The sequence below is a fragment of the Asterias amurensis genome, chromosome 19 (genome assembly GCF_032118995.1).
Source record: "Asterias amurensis chromosome 19, ASM3211899v1".
In the NCBI taxonomy this organism is placed as follows: domain Eukaryota; kingdom Metazoa; phylum Echinodermata; class Asteroidea; order Forcipulatida; family Asteriidae; genus Asterias; species Asterias amurensis.
In genome coordinates, this window is record NC_092666.1 from 13241948 (window position 1) to 13264336 (window position 22389).

General features: G+C 38.5%; 1 protein-coding gene across 2 annotated transcripts; it reads right to left on the reverse strand.

The window, feature by feature from the left end:
- Window positions 1-110: 110 nt before the first annotated feature.
- LOC139951367 (hypoxia up-regulated protein 1-like) lies at window positions 111-21481 on the reverse strand. 2 transcript variants are annotated; one of them, XM_071950234.1, is made up of 22 exons: window positions 21390-21481; window positions 19822-20012; window positions 18681-18712; window positions 18458-18536; window positions 17646-17775; window positions 16318-16416; window positions 15676-15804; window positions 14821-14998; window positions 13878-14064; window positions 12668-12802; window positions 11631-11713; window positions 10788-10920; window positions 10156-10346; window positions 9154-9292; window positions 7926-8004; window positions 7447-7565; window positions 6898-7149; window positions 6115-6428; window positions 5365-5575; window positions 3991-4450; window positions 3240-3374; window positions 111-2345 (listed from the first exon to the last, which is right to left on the reverse strand). In XM_071950234.1, the coding sequence occupies exons 2-22, from the start codon at window positions 19954-19956 to the stop codon at window positions 2224-2226; spliced, it is 3342 nt and encodes a 1113-aa protein (XP_071806335.1). In that variant the 5' UTR covers window positions 19957-20012; window positions 21390-21481; the 3' UTR covers window positions 111-2223. The 2 variants fall into 2 exon arrangements, with proteins under 2 accessions (XP_071806335.1, XP_071806334.1); XM_071950233.1 differs by having other exon boundaries at window positions 111-2351.
- Between the last annotated feature and the right edge of the window lie 908 nt (window positions 21482-22389).

Genomic DNA, 22389 nt, shown 5'->3' on the forward strand with positions numbered 1-22389 from the left:
AAGTCGAAGAAATGGGGAAAAAGGATAAAGAATATTAATACGCCAATGAAAGAAACAAAATGATAACTTTTAAAAGGGAATTTAAAAAAATCAGGACAAAAATCAAGGTGTTATTTATAAACATTTGCCAACGAAATGTTTCCGGTTTTTATTGAAACAAAGTACCGAACATGCCAAGAAAATGAAGAAGGTTTTGTTTCTTCTCCTGAAAGGGTGTGAGACTTACAATTTCGATTCTGCATCAAAAACATTCTGGCAAAAAAATGATACTTTCTTATACAACCAAGTTTAATTCAGTACCAATTGGAGGCTTTGGAACGCTAGGTGGCAGCATTGTTTATGTAGTTCTGAGCAAGCACACATTACAGAAAACAATAGATTAGCCCGAACATCTGACGTCACACTTTGAGGCTTGTGAACAACATCAGAGACCGGACTCCAGCCGGCGTGTACATGCACCTTTGATCTACATTCATTTCACATAGAGATACGCAGTCAAATTCTATGACGAACGTGATAGGATTGTACTGTTTGGGCAAAATGGAAAGCTCATGTCACTGTGCACGTTTATCTAATGATGATATCAGGTACATATCAGATAGCAGGTACCTGTCTTTATCCTTGCGGATAAACACCTTAAAGACAGGGGCCCAGTCTAACAATAGATTCACCTGGCAAGTCTGCTGCCACCTAGCGTCCCGAAAGTCCCTAGTTGCCATGCCTGTGTACACAGCACTACATTTACATTTCAACTATGTACTAAAGAAAAAGACATTCCTTAATAAGTATTCCCTTGGAATGTACTTTGAGGGCTAAGCAGATTTTAGCAGGGAACCAGCATAAACAGTAGACATATCATGATATCCTCATTGGTAACCTGTATCTGGTAAACAAGATTTGTCTGTGCTTAGCAGCTTTACTAAAAATCCTCCCTGGTTATCCATCCCATAGCTGTTAAGATAAAAGAAAGTGAGGAAGGGGGAGAATCTGTGGACCAAACACCAACAATAACATTATAATGTGAAATATAAAGTGAAAAATGGGAGACTGTGGCCGCTAGGTGGCAGCAGACTTTCCAAGTAAATCCGTTGTTTTCAGAAGAGCACATTATCTACAAGAACGTAAACAATAGCCAGGAATATCATGTCTACTGCCACCTAGAGTCCAAAGTCGTCCATTGTGATCAATACGATGTACAAACAACAATAATATTAACTCACAATTAAATAAAAATCTTTAACATTCAAATTTCCAAGACAAACGTACGTCTTGAAAGTGTGGTAAACTATTGGTGAATGTTTCCATCAATGAAAGCAACAAGAAACAGTGCCCAAACAAAAAACACAGGACAACAATGCTGATAATTCATTTGAAATTTTTCAAAAGTCTATTTTATTTCAACATCGTAGAAACTTCTACATGTTAACAGTTAGAATGGCCGTTTTTGGTGTGGCCATCTTTTTTGGTCACGATTATTTCACCATTAGTTTACCAGTGAACAGTATTTAATACTCAAATAAATTCATTAATTCCACTGTAAAATGAACAGCTTCTCTCAACCCACACATACACCGTAAGTTTCTCTCAACTTTTGAGAAACAAAATTCACTCAAAACCATTACTTGTTGGTAACCATCGTAGGCCTGTTTGGTACAAAAAGTCTGGTTGCCTGACTGCATTGATAAATATAGGCGTGGTGGTTGGGGTGTACTTCCACACAGTGAACAGGCTAAAGGTGGCAAGGTGTTACGCATCAATTACTCCATACTTGGCATCTTGCCAATAGTACACAGCTGACCTTCGTGTCCCGCTGAACCTTTTTTAAATAAATAATTCACTTCTTTGGCTTGACAAATCTATTGCAAGCGCAAATTGACCAAATTTTTTGTGAAGGAAACATTCCTCTCAAATTCTCGTGATATTAAAAAAGAACACTGCATCACAAGATTGCTTCGGCCCTCTATTGAGGGAACCTGCTCATTTTGGTTTTGTTCATCCAGGGCCCAATTTCATAGAGATGCCCAAAGCACAAGATATTGCTTAACAATTGTCTGCTAAGCAACAATAAGCAGGATACCAGTCACATTTTGTATAGTGTGAACTGGTACTTCAGCTGGTAACCTTTTTCTGGTAAGCATACTTTTGTTGTGCTTAGCTAATTTTTGTGCTTAAGCAGCTCTATGAAATTGGGTTGAGGTACTATAAATTATACACTTTTGACCTTTATAGATCCCCAGTATTCCGTGAATTATCTGTATTTGTCTCTTGTTCTGCCGTTGTTGGTGACGGCTTTTCCGTTGTCTCCACGGCTTCTTCAACTTCCTCTTTAGTGTCATCTTCTGTTCCTGCAACTGAATAAGAAGCAAGATTAATACCAGATTAAAAGATTAACAGATTAACAAACGCACAGTAAGATCAAGATTTAAGTTTGTGTATAAAGGCAGTACACCTTTCGTTTTGGAACCCTTCAATTATTTTAATTCCATTAAAGGCAGTGGACACTAATATATTTATCATCGTAAAACCTTTCTTGATTACAAGTAATGGGGAGAGATGGATGGTATAAAACATTGTGAGAAACAGCTCCCTCTGAAGTGACGTAGTTTTCGAGAAAGAGGTAATTTTCCACAAATTTGATTTCGAGACCTCAAGTTTAGAATTTGAGGTCTCGAAATCAAGCATAAGAAAGCACACAACTTCGTGTGACAAGGGTGTTTTTTTCTTTCATTATCTCGCAAATTCGACGACCGATTGAGCTCAAATTTTTTACAGGTTTGTTATTTTACGCATATGTTGAGATACACCAACTGTGAAGACTAGTCTTTGACAATTACCAATAGTGTCCACTGTCTTTAAAATGTAGATGAATAAAATAAAACTAACGCGTGAAAATTTTATTTCAAAAGGTGGCCGCATTTTTTTTTAGACATCGTCGAAAATCCAAAGAAGAATAACGCGCTGCCAAGAAACACATGAAGAATCTTTTTACATCACCACATTATTTCTGAATTGCATCTCAAGATGCTTTATACTATCGAAAGCAGCTGTAGGATTGTAACAAAAAGATTTTTTTGCCATTAATTTTAAGAGTAATTACCAAGCATATTCCTTCCCTGAAAGTATACAACAGAAAAAAAAAGTTTAAAATTTAGTTCCGTGCTTTCCAAAACACACCAACCCCATGAAACGGGAAACCAACCTCATGAAACCAAATTAAGATTTGATGGTAGAGTTTTTACCTTCATCAGGAGCAGGCAATTGTAACGGCTCCTCCTCCGTTTCTTTGTTATCTTCTTGCGGTTTTATCGTTTCTGGAACATCTTCTTTTGTTTCATTTGATTCTAAAGGCACCACTTTAATTGGCTCGGCTGATTCTGTAGGAATAAACAAAAATCATCAAGATAAAAATAAATTTGATAAACAGTCTTAACGATGGGGTCAAGAAATAATGGACTTCAATTTCATGATAGAAAATGTTTTTTCTTTGAATAATATTTTCAAGAAAAAATCATGGCACCATTTCAAAGAGCTGCTAGGCAAAAAAAAAAGAGGTTTTTATTAGAGGTTAAGCAAATTTCAAAATTTTCTAAATTTTTTATTCATAAAAAAACATTTATGCAGAAATAATGCCACATAATGTAAGATTTTTCTTTTGTCCAGAGTAGTGTTTTGCCAGCCAGAAACTCCCCGGAAATTACAGGGTCACCCTTTATGTAAACAAAGGTTACACGGTCTACATTTCCACTATCAACACCAACTTCAGTGGAAAGATTAAGTACAAATAACTTTTTCCAATTCAAATTCAAAAACAATTTATTATCCCCAAAACAGGAAATTTAATCAGCCATACAACAATAAGTTATATGGATACATAAGATATCCAAATCATTAAAAGGAAACATTTCAGAACATGAAAATGAATTATTCTTCAACTCGGTAAGATGCCGACCGGTATCTAAAAACGCTTTTCTAAATTAAAATGCTTCTCACCTGATATATTGATTTTACTCTTATTCCCGTTAATATCTCCTTCAACCACCGTCTCATTACTCTTCTTCTTCTTCTTAGGTTTATCTTTCTTCTTGGGCGGTCCCGCCTTCGCCTTGTTCACCAAGTACCTCAGCTCCCGATCCAACGCAACCATCTTCGTCTTCAAATCTTCGGACAGGAGGACCGGTTTCTCTGTGTCCGACAGTTGAAGCTGCGCTTGTGATTTTTCTGCGTACCACTCCATCGTACTGTTGTAGGCGTTCCCTAAGAGGCCCATTTCGACCTCGGTGAAGAGTTGGATTTCCTTGCTGGCATTTTTGGCGGCAGACAAGAAGATACTTGAGACGTTTAGGAGCTGCTTGAGATCGGCGATCAACTGAGGGCGCTCTTTGTACTCCTTGACGCGAAAGGAGAGATTTTTTGTGACTTTTTTGAGCTCCTTTAGCTTGTCGCTGAATACCTGAAAAGACCAAAAGTGAAGTTGAAAGGTCAACAGTTTGAAGAATTTCTTCATTTACGGCAAGAAAGGAAAAAGCGAATAAATCTGTTTTGTACATTTAAATGCAAAAATTTTTCTTATTTTATAATGACAACTTCCTTCCCGATAAATTACATCAAACAGGGCTTTAAATCAGCATTGAAAGAAATTGTGGGAATAAATGTTTACAACTCAACTTTAAACCCCTTCATCTTAGTTTCATTCCCTCACATCCTATGATGTTCTACTTTCAAAACTTTAAAAAAAAAAAAAAAGTGGTATCAACATGGGGTTTAAACAGTGTCAAAGGATACGCTATGCTCTTAAAGCCATTGGACACTTTCGGTAAACAGTATTGTCCAAGGCCCACACTTCGTGTATCACAACTTATATATAAAATAACAAACCTGTGAAATTTTAGGCTCAATCGGTCATCGGAGTCGGGAGATAATAACGGGAAAACCCACTCTTGTTTACGCACGTTTGGCCATGTCATGACATGTGTTTAAAATAAATCCGTAATTCTCGATATCGAGAATCGTTATTGTTTAATGTTTTCTCAAAAAGTAAAGCATTTCATGGAATAATATTTCAAGAGAAGTCTTTCACCATTACATTCTGTAAACCCTGAAAGTTATTTGTAAATCTGTGAACATTAAAAAAAATTCTGTTCCGAAAGTGTCCAATAGCTTTAACAAATGACTACAAAAATAAATTAACAAAAAAGTTACTCATCGTTCTTTATTACATCCCATTTGTTACTAACAGCAATAAAAAACGGTATTGAAGTCATGTGTATAATTCAGAAAAAGAAAAAAAATCAAATTTCAATGCAATACAACGCTTCTTGAGATCACAACAACAGTATCCTCGCATCTAGTATCCCTGTGACTTACTGTATGAAATGCATCATCCTCAACCTCATACAGCCAATCCGAAGCTTCCCGAAGTTTGGTTGATATCTTCTCACGTTGCTCTTCCGTGGAGCATTTCTCGTACTCTTCTTCATAGAGTTTTTCTTGCATGCTGTAGATGAAGGATTCTAGCGAGTTCATGGCTTGCTCTTTGGCGATTCGTTCCTCTTCTCTCTTGCGGAGTTCCTTCAATCTAAGTGGAGAAATGGAGAGACAGTTTTAATAGGTGTCAATGCTGAGCGGATAAAAGCACTGGACTCAAGCTCTGGTGTGTCTGATCATCAGAGTGTGGTGTTAGAGTCCCATTCGTGACCCTTGTGTCCTTCAACAAGACACTAAATTGCTATTGCTGCGTCTTTTGGATGTGACGAAAAGACTATGTTGTAAACTCTCCTTGCTGCATAGAATTGTCTGATTTCAGGTGTCTGAGAAACTAAGTGCCTGAAGCCTTATACAGATTCAATTTTGGGGGATTAAAGAACCCTCCTTTCCTAAAAACGTCATTACTTTAAAGGGTGACGTTTCTAGAACCTTTTACAATATCAACAGCTCTCCATTGGCTATTATTTCAAGTATATTTTTATGGAGTGTAACAGAACACTCTGCCTTTCTGTAAGTTTTACATGAGTGTTATGTATCTGGATTATGTAGTTGCTGATTTATGTGAAGTGCTTTGAGGCCTTGTTTGCATAAGGCGCTACATAATGTTTTTTTACATTAATTTAGTCTTACTTGTTTCTCGACGCCTTCCGCGCATCCTTGGATGGTTCAGGGATGCCAAGCACCTCGGCCTCCACGGTCAAATTCTCCTTGATGGTCACCACTTTAGGTTTAGACACCGTCTTTGTTTCTTTCTTGGTCTCCTCCTTCCCTCCCTTCTTCTTATTCTTCTTTTTCTTCTTCTTTTCTTTGCTGCTCTCCTTTTTCTCCTCGGATTTCTCCTCTGACTTTTCTTCTTTCTTATCTTCCGTCTCATCAGCTTCTTGTGGAGCATCTTGTTTGCTTTCGGCGTCTTTTAGATCCTCCGCTTGTTCTTCTGGGCTTTCCTGTAAAAAATAACATTCAAAGGAACGTTTCCTCATTGTATTCAAAAGATATTTTCAACCCTAAAGGCCATGTCACAGGGCAATTTTTTTCAGGCAACTTGGAGGCAACCAGCTGCACTGTACGTACAAGGAACACTTTGGCAGCACAAGATACATTCTTCTAGCAGTAACTCATTATCCCCAAGAAAATAATGAGAAAACTGAATTGTAAATGGGTTTTCTTATTAGAGGACTAACACTTTGCGAACTAATACGATCGGCTATTTTGTGGAGGCAAATATAAGTTCACGACATACATGGAAAACCACGCAATTTCGAGTCATATTTTTGTGGATCTTTATGTTCTACTTTTAAAAAATTTTTCTAACCATATTATGCATCTTATAACAAACAGTTTCAAATGCCTTTCATAAACCAACTTGCCCAACCCAAGGCAATGTGTCCCTTTAATTTTTAGCCTTTAGCTTACTTGTTCACCAGCTTCTTTCTCTGCCTCCTGCTCATCTCCCTTTGTCTCCGTTTCACCCGTCTCTTCAGCCTCATCTTTAGGCGTCTCTTCCTCTTCTCCTACTTCCTCCTCTTGGGTCTTCTCTGCTGCATCTTCAGAGTCTCCCGTCTCCTTGGCCACCTCTTCCTCATCTTGGGTCTTGTCGGCTGATTTCTCCTCTTCTGTGCCTTCTTGTTTGGGTTCCTGCTCGGGTTCTTTGTCAGCATTTCCATCCTGTCATAAACGAGAGAATGAGTTTTCATTTTAATAAATTTGTTCAGAATAATGGATAGTGCTGAAGATAAAGTGTAGCCAACTGTAGTGAAATCACGATTGGCTTTACGCTTTTGCACTCTCATCTCCAGAAGTTCTGTCACAAAAAAACTTCAGGGCTGAGATTCTGAAAAAAATTTAGTCTGAAATTTGCTCATTACGGCACTGGAAAAAAACACAAATAGGGGTTTTCTTGACCTTTTTTCAAATGCGACCAGACGAGTCACCTACATTTTAAAACTTTGGGATGAAACTTACCTCCTTCGCAGGTGCTTCCTCCTCTGTTGCTCCATCCTCTCCTTCTGGCTTTTTCTCAGTAGCGTCCGTCGTGTCATCGCTCGATCCAGAAAAGAAACTACTGATGGTTTTTCCAAGTTCTGACATTGAACAAAATAAATAACATAATTTGTTTTTACCCTTACATGTTAGCACTGTTTACACAGTACTTTCCCGTGATCTGCGTAAACAGAATTTAAAACTATAATTTACTGGAAACTTCTGATAATCACAGTAATTATTAGGGGGATAGGTTGGCTCAGTGGCTTCTTTCACCTCTGTGAACCCCAGTTTGAATCCCACCTCAGACATGAGCTTTGCATGTGGATTGGATTTTCCTCCCACATTTCAAACTGAACATTCTTCTAGTTTACTGTCCTATTATTAGCGCTAATTGTGCTGTTGGGTGTGTAGTTTCAAAATAAAAACTACATAATGCTTCATGAATATTCATGACTTACTTTGAAGAGTGGATTGTTCTTCCTCGGTCTCGTTAACCTCTACCATCACGTTCTCCGTCTTCTCAAATACAGACTCCACCTGCAAACGTGATATCATTCTAAATTACCACAACAGGATACTTGATATGGTAAATCTATCTATAATTTTTTCTTTCCTGAAAATGTTAAATTACAACCCCTTCCTATCCTATGTCTACATACCTCATTAAAGGTAGATGCGATTACCATTGAATCAAATAAATTAAAAAACAAAACAAAATGTTTTACTTTTTATAAAAAAAATAATAATAGATGTTAAAATTGCATCGGGGATAAAGAATATTAATTTTGGTTTTTACCCATACACCGATGTGTGTTAGCACTGTATACTCAGTACTTTCCTGAGTCCTGTGAAAAAATATCGCAGGCTTGTTACTCGGGTGGGATTCGAACCCACGACCCTTGCAATTCTAGAGCAGTGTCTTACCAATTAGACCACCGAGATAGCCCGGTATCTAGAAGCAGTTCGAATCATATGTTTTGGCAGCGGGCAACGCAACATATGACGAGATGTTAAATTTGCATCTGGGACAAATAATAGTAATTTTTTTCCTAACAAATACTTTTAAGACCACTCTTGATAAGTAGACTCCATTTACCAGGAGATACAAAATATGCAATAGTAGTTTTTAAAAAATCCATACAAATTGCACTAATGACCTTATAGTTCTGAGCGGTATAATAGTTGCACAGTGGATAAGGAAAATTATTTGGTTTTATCAAACACGAAAGTGTGGTAAGCACTTTACTCAGTAGTTTACCTCGATTCCCGAGGGAAAACAATTCACAGATAAACTACTCTGGTGTGATTCGAAACCACACCCCCCTGGTTAACTAGAGGCCAAAAGAAAAGCTTACTTAACAAATAATAAATTAATATATATTCAGGAAATTTCATACAAACAATATTAATTCAACTCATTAAATACATTACAAATAAAAAATCAAAGTACCAAAATACAAGCAATATAATTTGTGTGTAATATTAAAGAGAGATGAACAAAAAGTCACACAAAAAATAAACAGAACAAGAAATTCAAAAAGAATATTATTCAAACTCAAAAAATGAATTTTAAAATCTCAAAAATATTGCATTTCGAAATCAGGTCACTTATTTACAGACAAACATGACAAATGATTCATCAGATAAACTTCATTTAAGAGAAGCATTCTGATTGGTCAATCTTACTGTATCCAAGTGAAGTACACCACTCTCATCCAATCGGAAGTGAGCTTTGATGCCCTTGGACTCTGCATCTGATCGTTTCTTGAGGGCTTTTTCTACTCCTTTCAGTGTGTAGGTCATGAGGTTGGTTGAACCAAATGATCTGATGGACAAAAAAAAGACGTGACTTAAAGGCAGTGGACACTATTGGTAATTACTAAAAATAATTATTGTCATAAAACCTCTCTTGATTAACAGCAATGGGGAGAGGTTGATGGTATAAAACATTGTGAGAAACGGCTCCGTCTGAAGTGCCATAGTTTTCGAGAAAGAAGTAATTTTCCATGAATTTGATTTCGAGACCCAAGTTTAGAGCTTGAGGACGTGAAATGAACCATCTTAACACACACAACTACATGTGACAAGGGTGTTTTTTCTTTCATTATTATCTCCCAAGTTTGATAACCGATTGAGCTCAAACTTTCACAGGCTTGTTATTTTATGCATATGCTGAGATACATTAAAACATACTTGGGAACGAGTAACAGAAAAATGTTGATTGTATAAAACATTGTGACATGATGTAGTTTTTGAGCAGGAGGCAATTTTTCATTAAAATACTAGAATCTGAGAAAGACTTCAGGCCTGAAACCTTTCATAGACATCTGAAAGCACACAAATTTGGGCAACAAGGGTGTTTTTTCTACATTATTCTCTTTCAACTTCGATGACCAATGGAGTCCAAATTTTCACAGGTGTGTTATTTTATGCATAAGCTGGGATGCACTAAGTGCCAGGGTCCAACTTCATAAAGCTGCTAAGCAGAAAACACTGCTTGACAAGTTTCTTTGCCAAGCAAAAATGGAGTGGGGCACCGGTCACAACAATTCAAACGTAATGTAATTTTGGTCGGTAACCTGTTTCTGTTAAGCAATAATTTTCTGTGCTTAGCAAGATTTTGTGCCATAAGGCTTTATGAAATTGGGCCCTGTGTCTTTAAACTAAATGAAACTGAGAAATACTCACTTAAGGTCGTCGTCCTTGAGTAGCAGCTCCAGATCCTTGTAGCTGACCGTGAACGAGAAGTCTGTCTTGTGGCGGTTAAAGGTCATGACCTTCTTCTGAGGGAAGGGATTATTTTGTCCGAAGAGTGTCCTTTTGACTGTTTTAGTCACCTCCTGGCCGTCATCGTCAGTCCCTATTCGCTGAAACTCAACCTTTAGAAAAGATGAATGAAAATCATTAGCAAGGACTGGAAAATATAAATCACAGTACCTGATTTTATTTTTTTAAATTTCCAACATCACTTAATTAATACTTTATGAAAGTTTCAGGCCAGTTTCGAGGCCCCACTTTTTTGTTTTTTTGTGCTAACTATAGCAGAACAATTTGCTAAGTGTAAGCGTATTTAGCAAGACAATTAGGCAGCCAGCTAGTGAGTTTACCATGGGTTGTTGTCTTTCATTTTCATTCAGTAAGCAGCAGAAGGTTATGGCATGCCTTTTACCTAGCTTACGGTAAGCAGCACAAATCAGCCGTTGAGCAGCTCTATGAAATTGTCCCTGTATCCAATTTCATAAAGCTGTTAAGCAAGTAATGCTGCTTAGCAAATTTCTTTGCTAAGCATAAAATGAGGGGGATTGGGTCTCATCGCTTACCTGGATGGGATAAACATTTGCATCCTTGACGATGAACTTCTTAACTTTGAATCCCTTGCTGAGATGAGCAGCCTGGTAGACCGCTCCCAAAGCCGCCGCCTCGTCAGCGTTGATGTTCTTACCCAATTCACTCCTAAAATATAAAAAAGAAATGTTTTTTTTTATCTATGCAAGATAACCCCAAACAAAGCTAAAAGCCACCCTTGGTTAAAGACCCTGGACACTATTAGTAATTGTCAAAGACCAGTCTTCTCACTTAGTGTTTCTCAACATACATGTATGCATAAAATAACAATCCTGTGAAAATTTGAGCTCAATCAGTCATCGAAGTTGCGAGATGATAATGAAAGAAAAAACACCTTGTCACACGAAGCTGTGTGCTTTCAGATGCTTGATTTCGAGACCTCATGTTCTAAATCTGAGGTCTCTAAATCAAATTCGTGGAAAATCAATTCTTTCTCGAAAACTACATCACTTTAGAGGTAGCCGTTTTCTCACAATGTTTTATACGATCAACCTCTCACCATTACCCGTCACCAAGTAAGGTTTTATGCTAATAATTATTTTGAGAAGTTACCAATAGTGTCCACTGCCTTTAAGGGCTTCAAGAAGAAAAATAAAATAACTATGGAAATAACTCTGAAGGTAGGAACTTAAATTCTTCTTCAAAGTGTATAGATAACAGGATGGAGGTAATCATGCAGCAGGCAAGGGGTTTTAAAGAGATGCAGCACATAGATTAAAGCTGTTGATTACCGCAATTATCAACAGCGCTTCAGATCAAATTATCTTAAGATGGTCATGTTTATTTTTTGTTAAAGCTCAACTCCGAGAACGACTGACCTCTTGGTGACCTGCATCAGAGTTTCTTGGACCTTGGGAACTCTGGTTCCTCCTCCGACAAGAATAATGGAGTCAATCTCACTCTAAAAAAGGAAAATAATAATAATAGTAATAATATAAAGTAGTCTTCTTGATGGTTGGAGCACTGAGAGCACTGAGAAACAATCCCGGCCATATCTCGTTGGGCCCCCCTGCACCCTTTCAATGTTGGTTCTGATTGCAAGGTCTTCTGCTTTCCAGTCTCCCTTTCAATGTTGGTTCTCATTGCTGCACAGTCTTCTGCGTTCCAGTCGACATTGAGAGGGGAGGGGGTAGAGAATGTTTATTGTCAGGGGGAAGTGGACAGGGATTGGTTTTTGTAACGTTAGGAATGGGTGGCCCAAGCATTTTGGCTGGGATTGTAGACGAAAAGGGACAAAATGTTAGCAGACAAAATGTGAGGGAAGATCTGTTACAGATGGTGGCGCTTTTGGGAACAGCAAAGATCCTGAGAAAGACCCTTGAGATCTAAGGCTACGGGACGTAGCCCGACTCGAGGAGTTACAGCCTAAAAGAAAAATCTTGCATAATTTGGATGCCGTAACAAGATGACAAAATAATATAACCAGTTCTTATGTAGCGCATTTTACAATCAATGCCCTCAGTTACCCTAGAGTGAAGTATATTGGAAAGGTTTGTGAAATCTGTCTTACTGCGCCTTGAACACCCAGAAGGGTGGATACATGCACATTACAAGTCTTAATATTATTATTATTATCAGGGGTGAGAGTCATTACTAAAGAAAAAGTCTGAAACTTAGCTCCAATTCAAAGGTTCGTTGAAATGATGCAATATTCTACTGTTTAGTATCCACAGTGGTCACAGATTCCAAGGAGCTTTTGGAAACAGTAGCCAAAGCACTAAAGAAGTAGACCAATAAGCAGGATTTCTTTAATTGTGGAAAACAATTATTGTTAAATTTTCTTCACCAGGCCGACATTAAAAGTCTGAATTCAGCCAAAAGTCTGAACAATCTCATCCCTAATATTTCAACTTACCATGCTCAGCTCGGATGACTTCAGAGCCATGTCTATGGGTCTACTGATTCGCTCAAACAGATCAGCACACATCGTCTCGAGCTCAGCCCTTGTGACCTTGTGACGTAGATCTTGCTCTTCCATCACATTCTCCACCTATCAGAAGATAAAAGACAATTAATAAGGGAATCAATCTGTGGTGAAGGGGTTTTCAACTAGTGGTTTAATACCAACGAGGCCTGGTTCTTGATAATTTTACCAAGACGAAGTCAAGGTAAATTATAAAGAACCAGGCCTCGGCAGGTTTAAACCACTAGTTGGAACCGATTCAACACACTTTGATTCCCACTCATAAATACCTTTTCGGTCAAAAACATCAACACCTTTTGGTCAAAAGGTAAAATAAATGCAAAAATTTTAATTGTTCATTGATTTCTTTGAACACAACACCCCCAGCTATGAAATGGTAATGCCCTCGAGTAAGCAACTCCTTATAAGGACATTGCTGTGGGCGTCGCGCGTATCGCGTGATGCTGCACAACTGTTTCAGCTGTTGCTCTCAACCAATAGGAATGAAGAAACTGTCTTCTACGCACAGGTGCAAGCGCGCGTGTCACGCCCATGTTACAACACTTTTTACTGGTGTTATATCATCCGTTCAAACAACACCTCGTGATGCCCTCTCGACCAATCAAAATGGATAAACCGTCTTAGGTATTTATGAATAAGAATTGTTACACAGGCATGGAATCTCATCTTTCAGAGGGCAAGGCCAATTTCATTTTTTCAAAGGGTAGCTACATTGGAAAATATTGCTTAAGCACGAAAACAGCTTGCTTATTTTACACATGTTACTGGCCAAAAATTCATGTCATATACATTGCTTGTGACTGGTATTTAGCTGTTGTATACTTAGTATAACAATTGAGTGGAGTCTTGGCCGGTAATCTGATTTTACTAAGCAAGGAATTTTTTGCTTAAGCAAAAATCTGTGCCTAAGCAGCTTCATGAAACTGGGCCAAGGGGCACACAGGCCATGAAAAATATGACCGTAAAATTCAAAACAGGCATGTTTTTTAGTCCTAATCAGGAAAAAGTTAGACCATTTTGTTGTGAACAACCAACTCGTAAATGTGAAGTAGGCTTTCATAGACCTTTCAAGCTATTTAATCAATTTTTCGCATTTTTTTTTGCAAGAGTATAAAAATCAGAAAACAGACGAAGGAGTTACCTGTGCCATATGATCCATGTTGGCGCTCAAAACTTTCTTCAATCTATTTGCCTCCTTGAATAACTTGGACATGGCCCTCGGTACTTCCCTCACGTCTTTCGACGTCTTCTTTGTTTTGTGGAAGGTCTCAGCAAGATAGTCTCGTAGACGCAAATCGATTTCCAGACCACCAAGGGTGCGGTCAAATCTGAGATATTAAGAAAATATTACAAAATAATACGCATCAGGACGAGAGTCGTTGCCGACAAAAAGGTCTGACACAGTATCTGAATTCCAGGACAATGTTGAAAGAATGATGTTCAAGGGACACATCGCCTTGGATCGGTCGAGTTGGTCTATAAAAAGCATTTGTAACCGTTTTTTTTTATAATGCATATGGTTCTGCATTATGCATATGGTCAACAAGGTAAAAGGAAAACCGTGCAGTTTCAAGGCATGTCTGTGTGGATCATTGTATTCTTCTTTAACAACATCTTTCCACCCATATGCATTTTATGTTACAAACGCTTTTCAAAGACCAACTCAACCGATCCAAGGCAACGTGTTCCTTTAAAGATTCCAAGTCTTCTTCACTGAGGGGTGCTTAGAGCCCCCCTTCCCTTTCTGGTTTGATTTGTTTAAGATGATCTTTCCATCAAGGGAACTTGGCAAACTCCAACAAGTGAATATAAACACCAAGCTGGCACCCGCCAAATTCTTTCATACAAATATTGGTTTAACATTTCTAAACGTTTACATTTGCACAAATCAAGAAATTGCAATTCAGTAACTAGATGACAATACGTATTATAATCATTGTGAAACCAGTGTTTAGCCTGGTAAGTTTCGAACCCACAACCTTGTGACCACTGGGTGACTTTGCTGAAGTGCAACTCAAGTCTGAGTCCCAAAGCTGTCGGAAAAGACTTATACAGTGTTTGGTCGGCTTCCTTTTGTAACTTACCCAAGTCCCTTGACAACAAGTTGAGGGTTAGTCTCTACAAAGGTTTTCTCTTTCGTCTTCACAATCTGGTAACCAACGATGGATACCGTCGTGCTGCCAGCACCCATGTCGAAGAACATGACGTTGTGGACGGTGCTGTTGAAATCATTCCTCCTGAACACTCCGTAGTTAAGGGCCACTGTGGACAAAAGAAACATTTCGAATAATAAAAAAAAAACATTCTTACATAAAGCAATAAATCTGCAAGGGTTGATGTGTCGTGGTTGAGCAGTTAAGATCTTCATACTCAAGCTCCGGTAGGAAGAAACTATATTAATAAATAGTAAACTTGCGGGTACAACCATGTCTTAATCTCTTTAGTGGGAGTTTTGGCTCTGAAAACAGCCGATGTGGTCTTGTTGTTTCGAACAGTACACTCTGCTCGTCTTCAGGAGAAAGCTCAGGTCCCTGTCTTAACACTTGCGTTTTTGAGCAAGACACTTTACCATAAATGCTTTGTCCTTTAGATGGTATAAACCATATGTATTATGCACAAGAAGTGGTATAAACAACCCAGATCACTCATCCTGGGTAAGAGTTTACAATTCCATGTACGGCCACAGCCTATTTAATCACTAATAATAATAATAATAATAATTAGTGGCTTCTTATATAGCTCGCATGTCGTCAGTCAGTGACGCTCCCGGCACTGTGATCGTATAAAAAAAAAAAACTAGTAAGAGCAGTCCAGCGACAACATCTTTTTCTCGCAGGTACTTTCAAAATGTAGACACACAATTTGAACTTTTAACCAGCTTCCTGCTCTTGCCAAGCAAGATTATTAACTTCATGCTCAGCACATTTGGATTTACATACCTGCAGCAATGTCGTTCATCAATTGCAGTACTTTAATCTCGGCCAGTTCAGCTGCGTACATGACTGCATCTCTCTCCGCTTGATTGAAGAAAGCTGGCACGGTGATGACTGCTTCTTTTACTCTCTGCTCTAAAGACCAGATAAAAAGCAAAAATAAAGACTTAAATTTTTGTTCACAGAACTTGGGAAATTACCGAGTCTACAGTATACAGTGCTTAATACAGATCAGTGTATTAAGGGTATCTAAACAAAGTTATATTCCCTATCCCCCGACGAGAAATATAACATCTTTTAAACTTTTGCAATACCCGCTGCTTAAGATTCAAACTGCTTCTAGCCATCAAGCTAGCTTGGTGATCTAGTGGTGAGATAGCTGCACTAGAAAAGCAAAGATCAGGGCTCAAATCCCACCTGAGTGATTTGCCTGTGGAAATTTTCACAGAATCCAGGAAAAATACTGAGTTTACCATGCTTAATACACAACAGCACCCTCAAGAGTCCTCATTCCCGTTCTGAAAACTGTGTGGTCAGGCGATCTTAATTTGTTAACTACTTTTCTGAAGGGATTTGAACCAGTCGCTAGCGTCCGGGCGGTGCATGAAAGAGTTAAGATTGGAAGCATGACAGCAAGAACAAACCTACCTGCAAAGTCTTCCGCTAGTTCTCTGGACTTGTTGAGGACGATGGCCAACAACTCCTCCGGATAGTATTTATCCTCTCCACTTTTGAAATATACAGTGCCTGAAGAGAACATCAAGACGAAATTAACTGTCTGGTAAACATCGCTTCTTTTCAGAACAACAACAACAATTCAAAAAAACAATCAATAACCATCTCAACCTTTTGAAAAAGTGAACAAATGAAGTAGCTGCAACAAAGTGTTTAAAGGCAGTGGACACTATTGGTAATTACTCAAAATAATTATTAGCACGAAACCTTACTTGGTAACGAGTAATGGGGAGAGGTTGATGGTATAAAACATTGTGAGAAACGGCTCCCTCTGAAGTGCATAGTTTTTTAGAAAGAAGTAATTTTGCACGAATTTGATTTCGAGACCTCAGATTTAGAACGTGAGGTCTTGAAATCAACCATCTAAAAGCACACAACTTCGTGTGACAAGGGTGTTTTTTTTCTTTCATTATTATCTCGCAAGTTGGATGACCGATTGAGCTCAAATTTTCACAGGTTTGTTATTTTATGCATATGTTGAGATACACCAACTGAGAAGGCTAGTCTTTGACAATTACCAATAGTGTCCACTGCCTTTAACAACCAAAATGAACAGTAGGCCTGAAGGTCCGACTCTAGCAGGTTCATCATCAACGGGTAACTGACCGAATCGGCTTGGGTCAAAACTAACATCGGCAGAATTTTAAACTTTGCATGGTGGGAAAACAATCAAGTGAGGTTTGCACAGACACATTGATAAGTTGTGGTGATTCTGAAAAGAACCGGTGGTTTGACAACGTCATGTCTTGATCAAGTTCCTTCTGAAGACAATCAAAGCATACTAATCGAAACATTGACTTGTCAAACCAACAATTCTTCTCAGAACCACCACAATTCAAAGAGAGAAATTAGGTGTTGGTGTCTCCCACATACCTAACTTGATCAAAACAAAACTTCTGCCTCTAGCTACTTGGCAGTCTCGGGTGTACTAGTTGGTAAGAATACTGCTCTAGAATTGCAAGGGTCATTGGTTCGAATCCTGCCTCTAGCTACTGGGCAATCTCAGTATCTAGTTGGTAAGACACTGCTCTAGAATTGCAAGGGTCATTGGTTCGAGTCCCACCCATAAGTAATATCTCTGTGATTTTCCATAGAACTTGGTAGACAGTGCTAACACACACATCGGTGTTAGGGAAAAACCAAAATTAATACACTTTCTGCAGTTCTTATAAGTGTTCACTTTTGCCTGCCACAAGTTCAATGGAAATCCTAATATATCCGTTTGTCATATAGAGCCCTACCTCTTTCTTCGTCCTCTCCGAGCTGTACGTACGGAAACCTCTTCATGTAATTCTGTACTGCTGGGCTGTCTAGTTTCTTGGCCAGTAGGTCTTGCATGTAGAAGTAAGCATTCTGGGGATACCTCAACCCCTAAGTACAAAGACATAACACACTTTAAAGGCAGTGGACACTATTGGTAATAACTCAAAATAATTACCAGCAAAAAACCTCACTTCGTAATGAGTAATGGGGAGAGGTTAATAGTATAAAACATTGTGAGAAACGGCTCCCTCTGAAGTGCATAGTTTTTGAGAAAGAAGTAATTTTCCACGAATTTGATTTCGAGACCTCTTGTTTAGAATTTGAGGTCTCGAAATCAAGCATCTGAAAGCACACAACTTCGTGTGACAAGGGTGTTTTTTTCTTCTTTCATAGTTATCTCGGACGACCAATCAAGCATTTTATGCATATGTTGAGATACACCAAGTGAGGAGACTGGTCTTTGACATTTACCTATAGTGTCCAGTGTATTACCTGGGGCAGTCGGGTTGGCGTAGTGGTATCTTTCCTTGGCTTTTCTGAGAGTTCTTGCCTTTGAGGCCAGAAACAATCAATGAAATGAAAAAATGACTTGAGATGAAATGACAAAATTGCTTCGCACCGGACCAGGTATTTAATAGTTTAAAATGAGTAGGACCAAATGAGCCATTTTGAAGCTGGATTTGAACATAGAGTTATTATGTACGAACTAGAGGGCGCACTGGTAATTCTGCTTGCACAAACGCGACGGGACCGCAAGATGACAAAGAATAAACTCTAAAAAGATTCTCACCACTGCGAGCGCCGCATCTCCAAACTGGACCTCTCCATCTTTGATTGAGACCATGACAGGAGTTTTCCTGCGCGACTCTCTAAAAAAGGATTGAAACATTTTCAAACTTAACAATATACAATGCTAACATAACAATCATGACAATACAACAGATTTTGTTGAAACATCTCAAACAAAAGAATGGACAAACAATGGGCAACTACAATACTAAGAAATTACTTACTTATTTAGAACAATCTCCATGGGAACACCAGGCTGAAACAGGGAACAAGAAAATGTAAAACATATTGTTATTAGGCCTGGGCGAATTATTCGAATATCCGGTTAATGGCGAATAGGTTTTCCTATCCGTAACCGCGAATGCCTTTTTTTTCTTAACCGGATATCCGCATAGGGCGCGAATACCTATTTACAAACCGGATAATTCTGTAATTACAACCGAGTAACCGGATATTCTTTAATATCCGAATATCCGCGGACGTCGGGCGACAACTGATATGAATGTTTTGTCTGAATCCTTATGAAACTTCTATTAAGACAGCATAAAACAGCATATATTAAGTATTTAACTATGCTCACCTCCGTGAAGAGTTAAAACAACGACATTTCTGACGTAATTTGTTCAAAGATTACAAAAGTTTTCCTTCACGTAGAGTCAATCACGATCAAAAGAAAAAGCAAATCGCCATCTTTAAATTAGATCCGGTCATTTTTATGAATGAACCGAGTGACACTGTCTAAAACTAATATCAATCCGCCCAAAAGATCTCATTCACAAACGAACAGCGCCCTCTAGCGGCAAAAAAACTATTCGAATATCCGGTTAATTTCGGATAGTTGGCCAGCGGTATCCAAATAACAAAATTTTACTATTCGCCCAGCAATTGTTATATCTCAAATGTGGTGGAGGGGGGAACTAAAACAAAATTAAGTTTTTGTTTCATATTTTTCAGACACTTTTACAAGAAAACATTGTGTCCATGCACTCAACAATTATGCCAAGTCTGGGCGTATGGTAAGTGATTATTGGGCTATGAACAAAGACAAATTTACGAGAGCAGGAAGTGAACCAACAACCTCTGTATTAATGTGCCTACGCTCTACCAAATCAGCTATGATGCTGGCAGTCTCCTTATTTTTGTCATATCTTTTATCGTGGTGTCAGTTAGAAGCCATTCGTTGATTGTCGTGTAACCAGGGATCACACTCAAGTTACGATACAATCTTGGAAGCAGCAGCCAAGATATCAAATTATAAACCACAAGAGACACTGATTGGGTAAGTAAGCTCGAAAGGGTTCAACTTGAATCAATCCAACAGGATCATCACAGATGCAGGGAAAAATTAATTATTCATAAACCCACCTTGACAAGGGCAACCTTAAGCCATTCAGAGCTGAGATCTACTGACATCACTGCTAAGGAGGCGGAGCCTTGAATGTGATTGGCTGCAACCATGATGGCAACAGCCAATGAAAAGAGACCTGCTCTCACTTCCATTCTAACTGCTTCGTTTTAAAATGTGTGTGGTCTGGAAAACTTATAACTAAGTATGTCTGTGGAAACAACAAGAACAGAGGAAAAATAAGGTTTCTGTTAGACCCAGTAACTGGGCTGGGGCGCTGTATTCGTTTTTCAAAATTTCGACATTTTCTGTCATACTACGACAGAAAACGTTAAAATTTCGAAAAATGACAGAAAACGTCAAAATTTCGAAAAAAGGAATACAGCGCCCCAGTTACTGGGTCTAGGTTTCTGTGGAACTGCAGGCCTGGAATAACACAGTGGGCAACGGAGGTCATGGCGCCATTGCCCCTGGTCTTGGACTTGGTGCCCTTTCAAAGGCGTCCAATAGACTGCACAATGGAAGTGCCCTTCGCAAAATGAAAATGGCCATGCCCTCTCAAAGATGAAATTCCAGGACTGGTGGACTGGTTTGAGAAGAAGGCCCAACTTCATAGATCTGCATTTATACTAATAGTGCAAAAGGTAGCATTAGCAGACTAACAACAAAATTCTGCTATTCCTAGAGATGAGATACTCTTTTTGGGGGGTAAACATTTTTGAAACAGTGTGGTTACATTTGCAGCATATAGGGAAATCTTTCTCAATAGGAAAATGTCCAAATGTCTGTATCCGGCCACCACTTCCCTTTTTCAAATGTTATGAAACAAATTATCAGGCATGTGAGTACCTATCTATGAAAAAAGAGGAAAAGAGAAAACTGGACAAGAACAAAGAGGACAAGATACTTTTCCTATACTTTTGTACACAGAAAGTGAAGATAAAAAGGGGCAAGTCAAAACCAAAAAAGAGGAAATCAGCTGAAAAAGGAAGTCTCACATGCCTGAATTATATACAATGATAATAATAATATTAATATCAAATTGAATTTACTCTTCTGAATGAGACTGGGAGTGTGAGACCATTATTTGAATTTGTTTGAACTTTGAATTTGATTAGAAAATTTGTGGAAATGTGGTGGCAGGACTTCTTTCCCCAAAACTCTTTCAATTCATGAATTTTTTTCAGGCATGTGTCAAGAGTCAAAACCGAACAAGGAAACCAAGACAAGAACCACCATGGATGAGAAACGCAATAAACAATGCACAATGACAATGTAATATTAATAATATCTGGAGGTAATTAATGATGAATGTACATAATGATGCACACTGTGTGTGAGTACGGTGTAAAACTGTAGGGATGTACACGTCAGTAACCCTGCACCAGTCTCATGAATGCAGTAGACAATGCATTGTGATTGTATTGTTGCATGCAGTGTTATAAAAATACGTGAAAAACAATATGTGGCAATTTCGCATTTTTAAGCCAAACTCTCTGCCCATCAAGTACATGATTATCAAAGTAAAACTGCATATTCAAAGACAAGTAAGGGTACACAATTTAAAGGATCAGAACAATATACTTACACAATTTCTTTTAACTCCACGAAACGCCGGTACACAAAATGGCATGAATGATGGCAACACACATGTCAGCATCGCTTTTGTGCACGAACCATCTGTGCAAAAGAAACGTGTACATATGGTGACCCGGAAGTGATTTCTTCTCCAAAATCTGAATGTGGCGAAATCCCATTGGCTAAAATCTGACCGCGCTCATGTTTTATTCATATTTTGGGGGAGAGACGGGTGAGATCATTGGTTCAAAAAGATTATAGACGATGGTAAAAACAAATTTTCGGTAATTTTTGTTCAGCATTTCGTCATCTTGCAATAGTAAGGCAGGCCATCCGTTTCCACACAATTTGTACAAGTACTGAGTATTATAATTACAAGAATCGTTTCCAAAGTTCACATGGCAGGTCCAGTGGTAAACCCTTACATGTTTAGAATTTGTTTGTTAGTTTGTTATGCTGGTCGAAACGTCAAGTCAATTATCATGCATGGAGGGGGGAATTTCCCGCTTTTTTAAACTGTCTTTGGTGGTTTTGAATTTTTGAGAGATGTTACCATCACAAAAACGAATAAAAGTTATAATGATTTTTGTAATCAAACTAAAGAAAGATAATTTTCAAACGTATTTTTCACTCGTTCTCAGATTTAAAACAACTTACTGGAGAAAACATGCATCTGTATCAAACAAACATCTCTGGACAAAATCTAGGTTCGTAAACTTCATTTGCAAAACCGGCGTGTAGTTTGACCTCTGACCTCGGTAAGTTCACATACAGATAAGCTACAAATGTTATTGCCGTCGTCACAGCAATGACTATTTGGGCATAAATGTCACTGCATGCACGTTTATCCAATCACTGGATCTGACACTGGGACAGCACGGACCCGTTTTTATCCTTACGGATACTGGCCCAGGATTAATGTCCCTCCTGGAACTAGGCCATGTTGCGCCCTCTATCGGTATACTGTTGACTAATCATATTTGTATGGGCGTACTGGTGGCAGGGGAGGT